Source organism: Aquila chrysaetos, chromosome 9, assembly GCF_900496995.4.
Source record: "Aquila chrysaetos chrysaetos chromosome 9, bAquChr1.4, whole genome shotgun sequence".
Taxonomy (NCBI): Eukaryota; Metazoa; Chordata; class Aves; order Accipitriformes; family Accipitridae; genus Aquila; species Aquila chrysaetos.
The window spans coordinates 254,420-272,060 of NC_044012.1; the positions used below are offsets into that span (position 1 = coordinate 254,420).

At 56.6% G+C, this 17,641-nt stretch overlaps 2 protein-coding genes across 3 annotated transcripts; both read left to right on the plus strand.

Moving 5' to 3' along the window:
• Nucleotides 1–45: 45 nt before the first annotated feature.
• On the plus strand, nt 46–11,131 carry IST1 (IST1 factor associated with ESCRT-III). Of its 2 annotated transcripts, XM_030026800.2 has the most exons (10): nt 46–338; nt 3,452–3,551; nt 4,211–4,391; nt 4,658–4,745; nt 5,067–5,150; nt 5,565–5,675; nt 6,077–6,283; nt 7,392–7,484; nt 8,667–8,712; nt 9,872–11,131. In XM_030026800.2, exons 2-10 carry the CDS (start codon nt 3,464–3,466, stop codon nt 10,069–10,071), a joined length of 1,098 nt encoding a protein of 365 aa, XP_029882660.1. In that variant the 5' UTR covers nt 46–338; nt 3,452–3,463; the 3' UTR covers nt 10,072–11,131. The 2 variants fall into 2 exon arrangements, with proteins under 2 accessions (XP_029882660.1, XP_029882661.1); XM_030026801.2 differs by lacking the exon at nt 4,211–4,391 and having other exon boundaries at nt 47–338.
• Nucleotides 11,132–11,501: 370 nt separating this feature from the next.
• On the plus strand, nt 11,502–15,984 carry DHODH (dihydroorotate dehydrogenase (quinone)). The gene is made up of 9 exons (XM_030025255.2): nt 11,502–11,534; nt 11,997–12,197; nt 12,637–12,836; nt 13,048–13,130; nt 13,674–13,861; nt 14,347–14,460; nt 14,817–14,970; nt 15,044–15,203; nt 15,350–15,984. Exons 1-9 carry the CDS (start codon nt 11,517–11,519, stop codon nt 15,402–15,404), a joined length of 1,173 nt encoding a protein of 390 aa, XP_029881115.1. The 5' UTR covers nt 11,502–11,516; the 3' UTR covers nt 15,405–15,984.
• The last annotated feature ends 1,657 nt before the right edge of the window (nt 15,985–17,641 follow it).

Below are 17,641 nucleotides of genomic sequence, written 5' to 3' on the forward strand. Positions count from 1 at the left end.
CGCCGGGGGGCGGGTACCGGCGGGCGCCTATCGGGAGTGGCACTGAGCACTTGCGCCAGTCGAATCCCTCCGCTGGGTCATTTAGTCCCTCGGCGCCGCACTCCTCGCCTGTGCTGCTGCCGCTTCTTTCCCGGGACGCCGCCGCGCCGGTGCGGCCGGCATGTATTGCGGCCGGCATGTATTGCGGCCTTGCCGCTGTAGCTGCCGCAGCGAGCTCGGTCGTGCCCCGGGTAAGGGGTGGGGAGTGCCGGCGCCGTAGATCCCTCCGCACGCGGTGAGGTGGTGCGGCTGGAGGCCCGCCATTTTGAGTGTCTGAAGCCTGCGCGGAAGGGCGGCTGGTGAGTGGGGCTGTGGCGGCTGAGCTGGGAGCGATAGGGCGCGCTCGGTGGCCGAGAGGGTGCTGGTAGTGAGGTGGGTGCCTTGCCCCAAGTGCTGGCTGGTGGGGCTGAGGGCAGGCCCGGGACCTGCCCCGCCCGCGCGGTGGAACGTTTCCTCGGCGCCGCCTTGCTGGGGACGGCAGCGGAGAGGGAGAGGGATCTCTCCCCCTCAGGCCCGTCGGCGTGCAGCTGCGCCGGTTAACCCAGGACCTCCTGCGCTGCCTGCGCACTTCTCTGAACTAGCCCTGGCCGTTGGGTAGCTATGGGGCGAGTCTCGCCGGCTGGCTAATGCCCCTGGAAACCGCTCCAGCAACAGGCTAATTGCTGTCCGAGTAAAGGTTAATTTCGGTCTGGTCAGAGTAGCAGCCCGTCTACAGGAAGGGATGGGAAGGCAAGGTGCAAAGAAGGAAAAACTGGATCAGTCTTCCTGCAGCAGCGTGGCTGAGAGGCATATGCGGGAGAGTGGGGGCAACAAAACTTTTTGGAACGACGGCAGGATCGTTGCAAAAGAGTGGCTGGTGAACCGGCTGCTACTTAATGGCTGTATTTTGAATTAATCTGTTAAAACAGGTTGTTAATCAGAATAGTTATTTAATAGGTACTTCTACGGAGACGTTGCAACTTGTGCTTAGACTGTTTCTTGCAGTACTGTGAAGTTATTTTAATGTTGTAGGAGTATGTTCCAGTTACAGAAGGGCAAAACTTACTTTTTATGGCATCAGACTTACATCATGCTGTGGTGGGTTGACCCTGGCTGGATGCCAGGTGCCCACCAAAGCAGCTCTGTCACTCACCCCCTCAGCTGGACAGGGGAGAGAAACTATAACAAAAAGGCTCATGAGTCGAGATAAGAACAGGGAGAGATTACTCCCTAATTACCATCATAGGCAAAACAGACTTGACTTGGGGAAAATAAACTTAATTTATTACCAATCAAACCAGAGTAGGGTAATGAGAAATAAAACCAAATCTTAAAACACTTTCCCCCCACCCCTCCCTTCTTCCTGGGCACAGCTTCAATCCCAAATTCTCTACCTCCTCTGCCCCAGTGGCACAGGGGGATGGGGGTTGGGGTCAGTTCATCACATATTGTCTCTGCAGTTCCTGCCTTCTCAGGGGGAGGTCTCCTCACTCTTCTGCTCCAGCATGGGGTCCCTCCCACGGGAGACAGTCCTTCACGAACTGCTCCAGCATGGGTCCCTTCCATGGGCTGCAGTTCTTCAGGCACAGACTGCTCCATCGTGGGTCCCCCGCGGGGTCACAAGTCCTGCCAGCAAACCTGCTCCAGCATGGGCTCCTCTCTCCACGGGGCCACAGGTCCTGCCAGGAGCCTGCTCAGGCTTCCCACGGGGTCACAGCCTCCTTCAGGCATCCCCCTGCTCTGGCATGGGGTCCTCCCCGGGCTGCAGGTGGATATCTGCTCCACCACGGACCTCCATGGGCTGCAGGGGGACAGCCTGCCTCACCATGGTCTTCACCGTGGGCTGCAGGGGAATCTCTGCTCTGGCGCCTGGAGCACCTCCTCCTGCTCCTTCTTCACTGACCTTGGGGTCTGCAGGGTTTTTTCTCTCCCATATTCTCACTCCTCTCTCCAGCTGCAGTTTCTGTTGCCTGTTTTTTTTTTTTTTTTTTTCCCCTTCTTGAATATGTTTTCCCAGAGGTGCTACCACTGTCAGCGATAGGCTCGGCCTTGGCCAGCAGCGGGTCCATCTTGGAGCCGGCTGGCATTGGCTCCATCGGATGTAGGGCAAGCTTCTAGCAGCTTCTTACAGAAGCCACCCCTGTAGCCCACCCCCACTACCAAAACCTTGTCACACAAACCCAATACACATGCATATATATTTCTGTAGCAATGTTTTTTGAACTTGGTTGGTTCTGTGCATCATTGAAATAACTTGAATAGACCAATTAAATAAACTGGATGTACTGTAGATAGTAATAAATCTTATGTAAACCACTTGTTATGTGCAAAATGCTATCACTATCCAAAAGTCTGCACCAATGTGTCCTTCCAGTACAAGCCAAGGTCTTTCTATGTGATAGCTCTTAAGGAAGCGTTTTTTGATGAATAGTTCTTGGCATAATAAAGTGTCTTCTGAGTTAGTTTTCTGTGGGACTAATGAGTTGAACTGGCTCATGAGAGACTGGAGAAGTGCCAGAGCATGTGTTCAGTAAGCAGGAGGAGTGTGGGGAATATGGAATGGCAACTTTTTCCTTCTGATGACAGGACTGTTACAACCTTAGTTTTTATGTCCTTGGATTAATTATACAGCTGTTTTACAACTTGCATATTGATAGGACAGAAGCTGGCTTGGTTCTTGCAGTTGACTTTCATGTTTCTTTAAAAATGTGGTTTTATCAATGAAGTAACAGAGAGAGAGAGAGGATTTGACTGTGTGATAATTGTTGCAGACAGGATCTTGAGGCATTGGTTTCCTTCCCTCACCTTTCGAAGTAAGGGAATGAAAGCATGTCTTCTAGTAGCTATGCTGGTTTTTGGGAAATCTGAGGGTTTTTTCCACTTGGGTGTCTTAGAAATCTAGGACCGAATAGAACCTCAAAATACCACCTCAGTAAGCTCAGCTTACTGAATTGAGGCACAATCACGTTTTCCTAGACCGCTGCTGGCAGATGCTTGTCTAACATTCTTAAAACTTTACTGTCCTGCGGTATTCACATCAGTGGCTAGTGTCACTTATCTAGGTTAAACAGACCCAGGCCTTTAACTTCTTGTTTTAGGATATGTTTTCTAACCCTGTTCCTATTTATGGAGTAGCCCCAGCTTTTTATCATCTTACATCTGTTTCTGGGGTCAAGATTCAGTCTGACAGAATGGGAATATCCAGGAAGTTTCTATTCCCTGTTGGCCCAGGTTAGGAGCCCGGTTGTAAAGTGGGAAAGGGAATCATGAGTAGGTCCGGTCATTTGTAAATAACCAGATTCAGGAATAGCAGGCCTGTGCCTCTTTGTTTGGAGAATTTCTTTGGCTTTCCCTCCCGCCAAGTAAAACAGTAACTGGTGTCCTTCTGACCAACAGCTCTTGGTTCCAATGACCTTCCCCTCTTCTCCCACAGAAAGCATTTATCATGTTGGGCTCTGGGTTCAAGGCTGAGCGCTTGCGAGTCAACCTGCGCCTTGTCATCAATCGCCTCAAACTGCTGGAGAAAAAGAAGAGTGAGTATTTGAGGGGGCAGGTGTGACCCAAGATACTTTTGGGGCTCAGGAGACTTGAGGAGATTTTTCTGGAGTCAGGGTACTTTCATGGGCTGAGTATGGAGTAGCCTTTTGCTCTTCCGTGAGGGACCTAGGCCTTGCAGTCTGCCCCAGTGTACAAGTACCTGGAGGAGCAGGCTGGCCACAACGTGGCCTCTGTCCACCTTCCTGGCAGGTATCGGGGTGCAATCTATGGGGTGCATGGTGCGGAGGGACATGCTATTTTGTGTGGCCCCTGGGGGGCCTTTCTCGGGCCTTGTGTGCTCACAGCATAGCAGGGAACTTCCTGGGTGCTGTGGGAGGCTCTCCCCACTTGTGCTGTCCTGCCCTGCCCAGACATAGATAAGATCCATGGTTCTGATTGACTCTGTGGGGAAATTGAAGGTGTAGGAGTGTTTCTAGCAGCTAAAAGCCCACTCTCCTTTCTCTTGTGAGTTAGTGTGGTAGGACCTAGACACAAGGGCTCTGCCAAGCCATGGCTGAGTGTCTTGCCCTGCAGAGGCTCGTTGAAGGAGAGAGGAAAGCATGTAATGGCTTTGTGTGTGGTGGGGACTATGGGTGGGTATGGAGGCAGCAGCCCTTGCCAGCACAGTGACTGGCCTTGGGGATATGTGCTGTAGCTGAGTTGGCCCAGAAGGCAAGGAAGGAGATTGCAGATTATCTGGCAGCCGGAAAAGATGAGCGTGCCAGGATTCGTGTGGAGCACATCATCCGTGAAGATTACCTTGTGGAGGCCATGGAGATCCTGGAGCTGTACTGCGATCTGCTGCTAGCCCGCTTTGGCTTGATTCAGTCCATGAAGTAAGCTCTGGCCTAGAGGGTATGCTGTGGGAGAGGGTCCAGGCCCCCTGGGCTCAGGGAGGGGTACTGCTGGGAGCAGGCCTGGGGTACAGAAGGGCACCTGTGTTTGTCTCGGTGTCCTAGGGCCTCCAGAGACCTTTTCTTCCCCAGTCAGGGAAGACTCTGGAGCCCAGCATGGAGGATGGGGACTTTCAGGCTAAGCAGACTGAGGGCAGCAAAGACTAGGTGCTTGGTGTGGAGATAGGATTGTCTTCTGTTGTCCTTAGGGAGCTGGACTCTGGCCTGGCAGAAGCAGTGTCTACGCTGATTTGGGCTGCACCACGACTCCAGTCGGAAGTGGCTGAGTTGAAGATTGTGAGTAGGGTTGTTTGAGGAGTGTTACATATGCAGGGTGGGGGTGATGCTGCCAGAAACTGGTGGAAGCCTTTGTCTGGGACTCTCTGTCATTTAAGGCAGAGGACGTGTTTTTATGGGCTCTGCCGATGGAAATCCCATTATAGGTGTCCCTGGAGCATCAGGGATGGCTAAGGCTGCTCAGCTGGGACACTCAGTGGCAGAAATGAGGGCAACCTGGGGAGAGGGGAGTGGGCGGCTCTAGGGGCTACAGCAGATGTGCAGTGTGTGGTGGGGGAAAGCAAAGGTGTGCACATTTCCAGAGTTTCTTTCCTGCTGCAGGTTGCTGACCAGCTGTGTGCCAAGTACAGCAAGGAGTATGGGAAGCTGTGCCGGACAAACCAGATTGGGACAGTCAATGACAGGGTAATAAACTGGTGGAACAGCTGCAGCCAGCTGGAGCTGGCAGAACAGAGGTGCCAGCTGTGGCTTTCTGCCCCTTTTTCCTGTGGCCAGTGGCTGATGCCTGTGGCTCACTGCAGATAGGGTGGGCCAGCTGTGCTGCTAGGGGCCTGCCTGCATTGGAGCATGGGAGCATAGTGCCGAGGTCCCTGGCAGGTGGGGCCCTGCTGTGCTGGCTGTGAATGGAGAGGAGCAGAGTGCATGGAGCCCTGGCCTGTGGTTGCCAGCAGCGTCCTCTGCAGCAGTGGCGTACTGGGAGGAAGGGCCTCCCCAAGGCTGCACTGTGCTCCCTGCAGCAGGTGGCCCTGGCTGGCATAGCGCTCTGCTGTGCTGCACTGCCCCGGTCCCGCTGAGTGTTTCTGCACCCTTGTGTTCCAGCTGATGCACAAGCTGAGCGTGGAGGCACCGCCCAAGATTCTGGTGGAGCGATACCTCATCGAGATTGCCAAGAACTACAATGTGCCCTATGAGCCTGACTCAGTGGTGATGGTGAGTGAGGCACCTGCAAGTCTGGAGCTCCCTTCTGTGTTCCAGTGGCTGAAATGTCCTGTTAGTGCTGTGCAGGCTTTCAGAGCACAGGGCTGTGGCATTGCAGCAAACTGGGTGGTACTTGTGCTTTGGTAACTTGTAGACAGCCCTAGCATAGCACGATCCCTGCTCCTTCCCACAGCCCTATGGCATGTGGCTGTAGTTAGTCATGCTGTAGTCAGGTTGCCTTTGATTCCCATTAATATCACTGTGTAGCTGCTGTCTGTTCTGTCCTTGTTGTGTTGTGTCCTTGTTGTGTTGTCCCATCTTGTCCAGTGACAAATGCTGCATCTAGTGCTCTTCAGAGGGCTGTGATCAGAATAGAGATGTGTTGATGAGCAGAATTCTTCCCCCCTCTCCAGGCTGAAGCCCCTGCAGGTGGAGAGGCAGATCTAATTGATGTGGGATTCACAGATGATGTGAAGAAGGGTGGCCATGGAGGGGGAGGAGGTGGTGGATTTACAGCCCCACTGGTTGGTCATGATGGAATAGTACCCATGCCAGTGATGATGCCTATGCCCATGCCAACGCCAAATCCGCCCTTCTCCTATCCACCTCCAAAGGGACCGGTAAGTGCCTTTGCTTTGAGCATTCCTTCTTTCTGTGGAAGACTCCGATTGTGGTGCTTAGCCCTATGCCTGCTGACTGGGAAGTGTCTGTACCTGGTAGCTTGATGTGTCAGAAGGCCATTGTGTTGGTGTAAGACTGCATGGGATGGAAACTGTTGGCAGTGCAGCTGAAGCTTCGTGTTGTTTCTTGACTGTGGAGGTTCTTACGCCTGTTCTCCAGCCAGCCCTCTTTGCCTTCAGAGAATAGAGGAGTCCAGACTTAACTCCTGAAGCAGTCTTCTGACTGCCAGGCTTTTGGCCAGGGGTTGGAGCTGCACTTTGAAGTTGGTAGGCTGGTAGTGTGCCAAGATTCAGTCAAGGAAATCAGGTGAGTTTTGTGGGGTGGGAACAGCACAGAAAAACGTGGAAGCACACTGCCTTCAGACCTGCAAGGGAAGGGGACTAGGCCAATGGCTCTTGCATATGATTTGTTGCGAGGGTGGAAGGTGGGAGCTGAAAAGAGCACTCTTCTCTGAATTCAGTCATTTACAGGATGTCTGTGTAGACTGGAGAGTGGTAGAACAGTGGGATGGTTTGGAATCTTAATATGGTCCCAGCAATGCTGCAGTGTTTTTTGTGGAAAATCTGGGTCAAGTATCATTAGCCAGCTGTTGGCCCAGGCATAAATACGTTGATGACTTGTGCCAAGTCTAGATCTTTGAAGCACTGTTGTGTTACAAGTAAGGGTAATACAAAGCCTCGAGTGAGCCAGAGACCTCCTTCCTGTTTTGTTATATTGCACTCAGGAGAAATGGCTCAGGTGTGCTTATTGCAGGGTATTACCCTTTTTGTCCTGGTACTTCTAATGCCTTGAAAGATGAAGTGTTTAGTCATGCTGGTTCTTTAGAATAACCCACAGTCCTGTTTGCTGGGTCTGATTGCTGCAGGTGACTACACCTGACTTGAGAATCTTTTCCTAGTAAGTATAAACTGTATCAGGTTGGATACTTCCCTGCATTTATCTTAGACTACTACTTTCTCTGAATCCCATAGCAGCTGTAGGTGTATTGTGTCCCATGGTCGCTCTCAGGTAAGTAGTCTCGTGCATGACTCTAATCTCTCTGTACAGGAGAACTTCAATGGCCTGCCAGTGGGGACCTACCAGCCTTTCACTAACATCCATCCACCACCAATTCCAGCAGCCCCACCAACATATGAGTCTGTAAGTGCCTGAGCTGAATCACCGTTGTAGGCAGCAGAGGGAACGTCAAAGAGTGCAGTGGTAGCCACAGAAAAGGCAAATGTTCATTAAGCACACTGCTGTCAACCTTTGGAGCTTTTGGGGTGGTGCTTGGCATTGCTTATGGGTGTGGTGAATCACTGAGTGCATATGATGGGAGAATGACTTGTGAGGAGAAGTTCCTTATTCAGCTGTGTGTTGCGGCTGCAAAGGAAAGCCAAGATTTATTTTACTGTGGTGCTAAAATGGTGATAAACGCTTAACAAGTAGAGTCCACAAATTCTGTTTTTTGCAGTGTGAAGGGTTTATCACCTTCAGTCTGTTAAATTACGGCTTTTGAACTAATTCATAGTTAGCCTGGATGACGGTTTTGGCTGACCCAAATGATGTATGTTTAAACACTTTTCCTTTCTCAGACTTTTCTCAGTCCTTGGGGACAACGGAGGAGAGGCTGGAGTCTTCTCTTTCCATGCTTGTCTATTTGTGTGTTGCTGCAGTTCATGATCATGCCTCCCATTTTGCTTTCAGCGACATGCTTCTAGTTTTGGTAGTTTCCTGTGTAGGGATGAGCATTGCCAAGCACCTGCGTGTTCTAACACCTTGTACTAGCTGCACAGCAGCGTTTGAGTCCAGGAGATGCAGCAGTTGTTAGCTGGTTGAGGATAGGTGTCACTGCATCCCTCAGGGAATGAGGAGTTACACCAGCAGAACTGACCATGCTGTGGGCCTTTGTCCCAAGTGGACCAAGACCTGAGATGGGGTCATTTAGTACCTTGCTGCTGGTTACAAGGACCTATCTATTGTTTATGAAAGGAAGTAGTAGCTGTGATTACATGGATGAAGAGGGCAGTCTTCTCCCTTGATAAGTATTTCAGATCTCCTAGTGGATATGCTCTGTTTATCCAGTTCCAGAATATGGCCAGGGAAGCTTTGATTGACAAGAGAGGGAGAGGAAAGTCGAAGCACTGCCTCCTTTTCTTGGGAAGAGAGGCAGATTCTTCTGAGTGTGCTGGAAGCCAGGGTTGCCTGCCTTCTTGGGGAGGGGTGGGGTATGCATTGCTCTGCGTGGGTGTGGCTGCTGTTGCCCATTAGCAGTGCCTACACAACTGTGTGATTCTGTGCCTGGTAGGAGAGCGAGCTGTAGTAACTTAGAGTCTTTTTCAGATTGATGAGCCTAATGCTGACAAGGACGCTTCTGCGCCGGTGGCTGGTGAGTATGTCAAGAGGTCTGGGAAACCTAGGGTGGTTAGGGGCTGTGGTTAGCTTGGGATCCTAGTGTCCCTGGAAGGAAGCTTTCCATGTAGGGAACAACATGTAGATCTTGACAGATCTTGAGAGCAGGATTTGAGTTTGGAGAGGACTCTGATGGAGATGGAGAGTATCCTCTCAAAACAGGGAGGAGCCAGACTTCCACTGGGAAGCTCAAGAACTGGAGTCTGACTTTGTAGTCAGTACTGGGTCTCCAGCTTAAGCTGCCTCATCAGACCAAGTATAGGGCATTGCAGGATGAAATGAGAAAGCAACAGCTGTAAGTGATAATATATTTTTACATGGCATAAATAATATTGTTCTGCAGCAACAGAATGAAAGAAGTAAGCACTAAGAGGGTAGATAGGTTTATATTGATGTCAGTGTTGAGGTTGCATACAGCAGAGCAGGAGTAGTAGAGATAGCTGTTATCCCCTGGTCCATCTGCCTAAAGGCTTGTGAGATGCTTCATGCATCATAATTGGATCATAAAAAAATTCTCCTGCCTTGTACAGTGTGATTCTGTTCTGTGTGTTTTGAAAGCACTTGTTATCTCTAGCACTTGATAAGGGTGGAGAGGGTTTTTAGAGTAAGTGGACGCTTGCCAGCTCCAGCAAGGATTTCTAACGATCTAATGGAGTCCTCTGGGGAGTGTTGGTGGTGCGTGCTGAAGAAGGTAGGCCTATGGGTGCACTGGATCTGGCTGTATGCTTCAGACTGACAGCTGGGTGACAGCATGTGATACCTGCGTGTGTCTTTAGGAGGTGCTGGAATGGAGAAAACAGGGATTTTTGAATCCCCGTGATGCAGTCCAGCCAGTATAGGCACGTGGGAGCTTCAGCCCACTGGCAGCTGGGCTGTGGGCAGTGGAGGGGGATCTTCTACTGTCTGTTGCAGCCATAGGATAGCAGCCCCTTGCAGCCATATAAACCTGAAACGTTGTGTTTTTCCCCATTGAGTCTACACACAGTTGGAGGTGCGTGATCACTGAGTCCTGTTCAGAAAAATACACTGGTGTACTGCCTTTTTGGTAGAATGACCTTTCTTTTGTGTGGCTCTCTTTGGCGTGGTGAGAGTGTGATGATGATGAGGTGAAATGGTATTTCTCTTATTCTAAATAGGGCCTGGGCCCAAGTCAGAAGCTTCTCCTAAACCAAAAGCTGGAGCTCCTAATACCTTTGATAACTTTGTGCTGCCTGAATTACCATCCGTGCCAGATACACTGCCGACAGCATCTGCTGGCGCCAACTCTTCTGCCTCTGAAGACATTGACTTTGATGATCTTTCTCGGAGATTTGAGGAGCTAAAGAAGAAAACATAAAGCTGACTGGGCTGTAACTCCAATATGGGGGGCAGGAGCTGTGACAGCTGCTTCTCTCTGAGACAGACTCCCCTTGAAACTGGTTTCCTGTATTAACCTCAAATGAATGCGCTCTTCTTTTTGAGCTCTCTTCCTGCTGTACTTAAACCAGGTGGTGCCACTTTCCCGATCTTTGTTGCTCCAGGAGCTGAACTGTGGGGAATCTTGTGAGACTGGAGCAGGGAAGAGCCCTGTCGGTCTGGGTAGCTCTACAGGAAAGCTGTACTTGGTGTTCTGGGTGCCATTCCTGGCTGCCTCCACAGTGGCTCTGTGCCCCCTCCCACAGAGAAGAGAGGTGAAGGCTGGAACAGGACGGGGCTTTCTCCTCTCCCCTGATGGTCTCAAGGGCAGCACCATCCACAAGCTGCCCCTCCCTGCTCTATGGCCTGTACGGTAAGGGTGATTAAGTCCCTTTGGTAAGACTTCTAACTAATTGGGGCAGGGAATACAGTCATGAGGAGACGTGGCATTGCCCTTGAGGCTGTGCAGTATGCTGGCACTTCTGCCATCTCCCTGGCTCCAGCCCTGTCTGCTTGCAGTTTGCCCGATGTCCTCTCTGGGCTCTCGGGGAGCCTCCGTGGCCTTTGCTGGCTTCTCAGTGTGGGGCTCTGTTCCCGGCTCACAGGAGGGTGGCACCGTACAGTTTCCTCTTGGGTGGTGTGTTCCACCTGAGCCCACCGGGAGGGCAAGGTGGCTGGGCAGAGGGCTGGCAGAGCCACACTGGCTTCACCAGCTGCTATCTCACTGGGCACCAACGTGCATGGAGAGCTGAGGTCAAGGGACTCTGATGGGATATGTGGCAGCAACTTTGCTTACCCCTGAGCAAGGGGATGGGAGACGCCTGGCCTGAGCGCTGCAGCCGGTGCTGCCGCTGTGTGCAGGGAGCGGGGGTGCTGCCGGAGGTGACCTGCACTCTCCTCTGTGATGTACCTGTATATAACCCTTTCACACAACTTTTCTTTGGAGTTTTTGGCTGATTTGTATCTTACGGGTTGGTTCCTAATAAAGTCTAGGCTTGTGAGCTGCTGTGAGTCGTGGGATGCTTTCACGTGGGGGTCGCACAGCGACGGGACCCTCTGCCGCAGGCGCCCGGTTGGGGCTGGGCCCCGGTCCCTAAAACCCCGGAGCCCGAGAGGCTGACGGGCGTGAGCCTGCGCGGGGCGGGGCCGGGGCCGCCCAGGGGCGGGGTCCCGCTCGGGCTCCTCCCCGTGGCCGCCCGGGGGCGGGGCTGGGGCGGTCTCGCTCCTGGTCCCGCCCCCGCGGGGGTCCCTCCCCTGCCGTTCGTCCCGCGATCCGGCCGCCCGCCCCGAGTCCTGCTGCGCCCCTATTGGCTGGGAGAGCCCGGCCTCCCGCCAATCATCGGGGCGAGCTCCAGGAAGCGTCCCGCCACGTGTCGGGCTGAGCAGATGGCGGCGCCGCTGCGCGTGAGCGGCCGGCGGGCCCTGCGGCGGTCGGGGGTCCTGGGGGCGGCGGGAGGAACCGGGACACGAGACCCGGGAGCCGGGACACGGGACCGGGGACCCGGGAGCCGGCCGAGCGGGGCGTGCTGACGGGGTCCCCAGGGGCTCGGGCTTGGTCGGGAGCGGCTAGGGCTGGAGCAGGCAGTGCTGGGGCGGGGGACGGGAAGGGATGGGGGCGGTGCTGGGGCGGCGTGGGATGAGGAGGGGGACCGGTATGGGATGCAGGCGGGGCGGGGTGCCGGGGGCGGTAGCGGGGGCGGGCGGGGTACGGGGGGCGGGGTGCAGTGCCGGGGCGGGGTGCCGGTACGGGTACGGCGGCGGGCGGGGTGCCGGTACGGGTACGGCGGCGGGCGGGCTGCCGTTCCGGGGCGGGGTGCCGGTACGGGGGGCGGGCAGGGCGGTCTCGCTGCTGACGGCCTCCCGCAGGGGCGGCTGCGGGCGCTGGCGGCGGCTCTGGGAGGCTGCGGGCTGCTGCTGGGCTCGGCGCTGGCGGCGGGCGACGAGCGGCTCTACGCGGCGGCGATGCCCGCGCTCCGCGTCCTCCCCCCCGAGGCCGCCCACGGCCTGGCCCTGCGCGCCGCCGCCCTCGGGCTGCTGCCACCCGCCCGTCCCGACGGCCCCGTGCTGGTGCGGTTCTGTGGCGGGGGGAGGCCGGGGCTGGGGTGGCCGAGGGGGTGGTTCAGTGACCGGGGCGAGGGAGAGGGTGTGTGGCCGGAGGGGGCGGCAAGGGCGTGGGGGGCGGTGGGGGCATCGTAGGGCCCGGCGGGTCCCGGGGTGGGGGGGGGGCTGTGGCAGTCCGCGGGGGGGGCGATGAGCTCTGGCAGCCAGCGGAGGTGCCCAGCAGGGCTCCCAGGGCAGCCCCGGGTCCAGGAGATGGTCCCGGCAGGAGCCGTGGGTCCCCCGGGGCAGGCACCCAATGAGGGCACCCTGTGGGGCAGAGGGAATGGAGGGGAGGGGGCCGGGGCTGCTTCTGGGGGGGCCGGAGCGAGGCCCTGGCTGTGGCTCCTGGTGTCGTGGGCTCTGGCCCTCCCAGCTGCCCGTGTCTGACCCAGCCCCTGCCCCGCAGGAGGTGCGAGTCCTCGGGCAGCGGTTCCGCAACCCGGTGGGCCTGGCGGCTGGCTTCGACAAGCATGGCGAGGCTGTGGATGGGCTGTACAAGATGGGTTTTGGCTTTGTGGAAGTAGGGACTGTCACACCCGAGCCCCAGGAGGGGAACCCCAGACCCAGGGTCTTCCGGCTGGCAGAGGACGAGGCGGTCATTAACAGGTGGGATCTGAGGGTGGCTGCTCTGTGGTGTCCCACAGGCTGTCCACCCAGAGGGAGCACCTTTATTTGGGTGGTCCCAGCTCTGTGGTCCGTGCTCTTGGGTTGGATGTGCTAAGCGGAGCTGCAGATACCATACGTCTCCCTCGTGTTTCTCCTGGGTCCTGCTCAGGGCTTGTGTCCACAAGCCCTGAAGTTGTCTGTTCTGGTGCAGGTATGGGTTCAATAGCCACGGCCATGTCGCAGTGGAGCGGAGGCTGCGGGCCCGCCAGGAGACACAGCTCAGGCTCACTAGTGGTGAGACAAGCTTATAAGCCTTTGCTCTTGGGGTCTGCAGGGTGGGTTTGGGGGTCTCCTGGGTAGCTGTAGGCCAGTAAAGGTGTGTAACGCTAACCTCCAGGCATGGGAGGGCCCTGGCTGGAATGAGGTGCAATTGGACAGCAGGAACCCTCTTGGGGCTGTAGCCTCTTCCCCTTGGGACTGTGACCAGGCACCTTTCTCCCGCTATTTTCTCTGTGATAAGGGCTCCGCTTGCTGCTTTGGGCAGGACGTGTCTGCTGAGACTAGCCAAAGCCAATAGTGCCCCAGCTGGGCAGTTTCCGAGGGCAGCCTCTGCTGGGTGGCCAGGCTGGAGGCTGCGGTGCTGGGAGGTGCTGACCAGGGCAACTGCGGTGGTGCTCCTGTGGCTGCAGAACAGTCCCAGGCCCTCCCCTGTGAAACATGTGGGCTGCATATCTCCATCTTCATTTAGCTGGTCCTGGGGCCTCCCTTGTCAGGTGCTCTGGTCCCTTGGGTGGTGGTTGGCCCTGCTGCCCTGGTTCAGCTGTGTCTGTGTTCCAGCGGGGATGCCCCTTGGAGTCAACCTGGGCAAGAACAAGAGCTCTACTGATGCTGCAGCTGACTACGTGGCTGGGGTCCGGATGCTGGGCCCTTTGGCTGACTACCTGGTTGTGAATGTGTCCAGCCCAAACACCCCAGGGCTGCGGGACCTGCAGGGCAAGACTGAGCTGCGGGACCTGCTGACCAAGGTGGGTGACCCTCACAGCCAGCCCAGACTACAGCTGCAGCACTGGATGCATCCCATCCCCCAGCAGCGCCTGCTCTGCTCCAGCTGGTGGGTTTGCCCCAGCACAGGGAGGAGCGTGGTGGCTCCCTGGAGTGGTGGGCAGAGCCACCGAGATGCCCCTTGATCAGCTGCTGGCGTGGGGTTCACCAGGCCACTGTACTCCAGCAAAGGGCACGTGAGCAATGAGGCGTTGTGCTCTGCTCTGCTCCTGCAAGGGGGCAGCGAGTCACCCACCCCGTGGCATCGGGAGTCGCTGTGGTCCTGTGCAGGTCCTGTGCCCCAGGCCCTGTGCTGTAGCATGTCTGTCCCGTTGGCAGCGCCATGTAGGGAGAGCGGGGCCTGTCCCTGTGCTGCCTTGTGGCGATGGTTGCAGGTGTCTCCCCGGTCCGGGGCAGGAGGTGTTCCCCCACCACGCGCTGCTCTGTTCCCCCATGCATCCCCCTGCAGGTGCTGGTGGAGAGGGACATGCTGCCCTGCAAGCGCAAGCCAGCCGTGCTGGTGAAGATTGCCCCTGACCTCACTGCGCAGAACAAGCAGGACATTGCTAGTGTTGTCTGCGAGGTGAGGAGGTGGGAAGGGGAGACTGGCGAGGAGCTGGGCTGGTGTGCCTCCTGCCTCACCTTGCACAGCATAGGGGCAAGACCATGGTGCTCCTGGCAAGTCACCTCTCTGAAGGGACAGGCAGACCTGCAGCTCTCTGGCTGCCATAGGGATGGTGTCCTGGGTAGCTCTGAGTCTGCGAGGGCCTGTGTGCATCACCCAGACCTTGGGGATGGTCCAGGCAGTGAAGGGCAGCTGCTTTGTCCCCGGGCACGTTGCTGGGGCACTTGCCAGGGGGAGCCGGGCCTGGCAGCCTGGGGGATGAGAGCGGGGGGCTGCTCGTGGCAGCTGTGTCCTCATGCTGCTGCCCCCCTCAGCTAGGTGTGGACGGGCTGATTGTCAGCAACACCACCGTGAGCCGCCCCAGCAGCCTCCGGAGCAGGCAGTGCACAGAGCCTGGGGGCCTCAGTGGGAAGCCCCTGCGCGAGCTCTCCACGCAGACCATCAGGGAGATGTACTCCCTCACCCGAGGTAGGGGCAGAGCAGTGCTTGGGGGTGCGTGCTGGCGTCGCCAGTGCTGTCCTGACCCTGCGTCTACCCACAGGCCGGGTGCCCATCATTGGGGTGGGTGGGGTGAGCAGTGGGCGCGATGCCCTGGAGAAGATCCGCGCTGGAGCCTCGCTTGTGCAGATGTACACGGCGCTTGTGTACCATGGACCGCTGGTGGTGGGGATGGTGAAGCAGGAATTAGAGGAGCTGCTGAGGTGAGTGAGGGGCTGGGCGCCTCCCCAGGGAGCCCCTGGGCCCAGGGAGCCCCTGGGCAGCCACATGCTGGTGCATGAGCAGTGGTACTGCGGGGCTGAGCCGCAGTGCCAGGCCAGCCCAGCCGTCACATGCTGTCCCTGGTTAGGGAGCAGGGGTTCAAGAACGTCATGGAGGCAGTTGGAGCAGATCACCGGTGCTGACGTGCCACAGAACCAACGTCTAGCCGGGAGGAGCCGTGGCCAAGCAGGGACAGGTCTGATGCTTCCAGTGCTGGGCAGGCTGGGACTGAGCTGAGGTCCTGGTCCAAGCCCCTGAGAAGGGTCAGTGATGGCTGAAGCTGGGGCTGCACTGGTGGGGAGCAGGGGAGGGGGCCTCCACACTGGTGCCGCTGTCCAGGGCTGTATTTTGGCTTTCCTGTCGGTTGGGGTCCCCAGCAGAAACCAGCACTGGGTAAGGCTCAAGGCTCTGCTGGGTGGCGAGGAAGGCCCCTGAGGGGACAGCCCTGCAGTTCTGTGCCCTGCCTCCTGCTGCAGCGCTGCCCCATGGAGAGCACACCTTCCCTGGTGTTACTGCCCAGAGCCGTGGGCCAAGCAGCATATTGGGTGTCCCTTCTGCCGGGGATGCCACAGCCCATGCTGCCTGCTCTGGCTGGCGCTCGGTCCTCCTGCACCGCAGCCTCTGCAGGAGGGTCTGCCCTCCTGCCTTCTCCGCATGTGATCCTGTAACAAACCTGCAGGTCCTGGGTCCTGCCTGAGTGTCAATAAATGTTTGGCTCACCTGGTCCTGTGTGCTGCTTTGGGGAGGACACCTCTTGAGTCGGAGGGACGCAGCCCGACTCTCCTCAGCCGAGCGGGATCAGGTCTCTTTATGTTGTTACTGGTCAGTGCATCTTTTCCTGGTGGTAGAAACCGCAGGGTAGCTGGGCTCTGGGATGGGTCCATGCAAAGCTCACCAGGGCTCCCCTTGCAGAGACCTCTGCCTGAGCCTGGGCCCTTGCAAGGTGCTGGGCGCTGTTTCCTCCCTTTGCTGCTGGTATGCAGATGTTTGGAGACAGCTGCGGTTATGCCCTGTCACTTATTATGGGAAAGCCCTGTTCATTCACACTTCTGGAGGCTGTCAGATTTGTTTTTGGGGCCTCTGGTGTTGACTGCCACTTTACCCTGGACTCCCTGCGGTCATCTCAGGCTTTTCTTGAGCAACACAACTTGACCTGGACACAGTGTTCCCTCTGCAGCCTCTTGCAATCCACCCTGCAGAGCAGGATTGCATCACAGCACTTCAACAAACTTGTTTACAGGAGGAGTGGGACTGCTGACCCTGCTCTCAGTGGCCCTCAGCTCATGTCAGGGCTGTCACCTGCCTGCTCCCCTGCTTCTGCAGCCCTCTGTACGAGCCTCTTCGTTTCCTAGATTCTCTGCTTCAAGCAGGTGGTGCTTATTGCTGCTCTAACAGGGATGTGACCTGGTCCATCGGCCAAGGTTTTCATGCGCTTTCTCTGGAGAGGGCCTGGGAGGCTCTCGCTCTCCTGGTCTGAATGTGGCCGTCATGCCTGTGGGAGCACGAGCTTGAGTTTCACGTTGTCCCACGGCACTCTTGTCTGTGCTCTGCAGCTGATACGTGACTGTGGCTTGGAGACATTCAGTGCCTTGCACTGCCACGGCAGTCGCTGGCAGCGTTGGCCTCGGGCATGGTCCTGTGCTGCCATAGCCCAGTGCGTGAGCTGTGGTCCGTGCCCCACGAGCAGGCTGGGGCATCTTCCCCCACCTTCCTGCAGGCAGTCCCTTTGTCCGAGCTAACCTTGAGGCTGCTGAGTGGGTACCAAGGCACAGTCGTGTGTTGCTTTTTTACCCCTGCCAGGACGTGGCAGTCTCCTGTGGAGGGATAAGCCTGCTACAGTGGGATGGTGCTATATAAGCCTGCTATCGTCAGATGCCACAGCACCTTTCTAAGTGCTGACGTGGTTCATGGATCGGAGCTGTCAAGCCCCGATGCATCCTGTGCTGGACTCTAGCCTTCTGTGTTTCAAGTGTGGTTGCATGAGTATGACTGGTGCTGGGCCACAGATGTCAAGCCCTGCACTGTTTAGGGGCACAGGCGCCCCATGAGATGGGAAGAAGTTTGTACAGGATAGGAAGGCCACCTTCTGGAGCACCTGGGATCAGACACAGATGTCCCTCCTGAGCCTGAAGGACTGGCAAGAGGCTCGCTGGTGAGACCCCCGGCAGGCCAGGCTTCAATGGCTCAGGGCTGGGGCTGGCCCTCACATGCTCCATATGGTTTTGGGGTGGCCTCACTTCAACACTGGCACACCGGGGTAGGTAAGAGGGTGGGTGCCTGTCCCTTCCTTTCCGTGCTGCCCCTTGGTTGTGCTCCTGCTGGAAGCAGACTCAGCTCGTAGGAGCAGGCTGATGTGCTCTGCCCCGCACCCTTGCTGCTC

Bases quoted from the DNA above. Each gene is read 5' to 3' on its own strand.
- DHODH (XM_030025255.2), top strand. The intron at 12,198-12,636 runs GTGCGGTTCTGT...CCTGCCCCGCAG, and splicing joins GTCCCGACGGCCCCGTGCTG to GAGGTGCGAGTCCTCGGGCA. The intron at 14,461-14,816 runs GTGAGGAGGTGG...TGCCCCCCTCAG, and splicing joins TTGCTAGTGTTGTCTGCGAG to CTAGGTGTGGACGGGCTGAT.
- IST1 (XM_030026800.2), top strand. From the start codon at position 3,464: ATGTTGGGCTCTGGGTTCAAGGCTGAGCGCTTGCGAGTCAACCTGCGC. The intron at 3,552-4,210 runs GTGAGTATTTGA...TATGTGCTGTAG, and splicing joins ACTGCTGGAGAAAAAGAAGA to CTGAGTTGGCCCAGAAGGCA. The intron at 5,151-5,564 runs GTAATAAACTGG...CTTGTGTTCCAG, and splicing joins TTGGGACAGTCAATGACAGG to CTGATGCACAAGCTGAGCGT.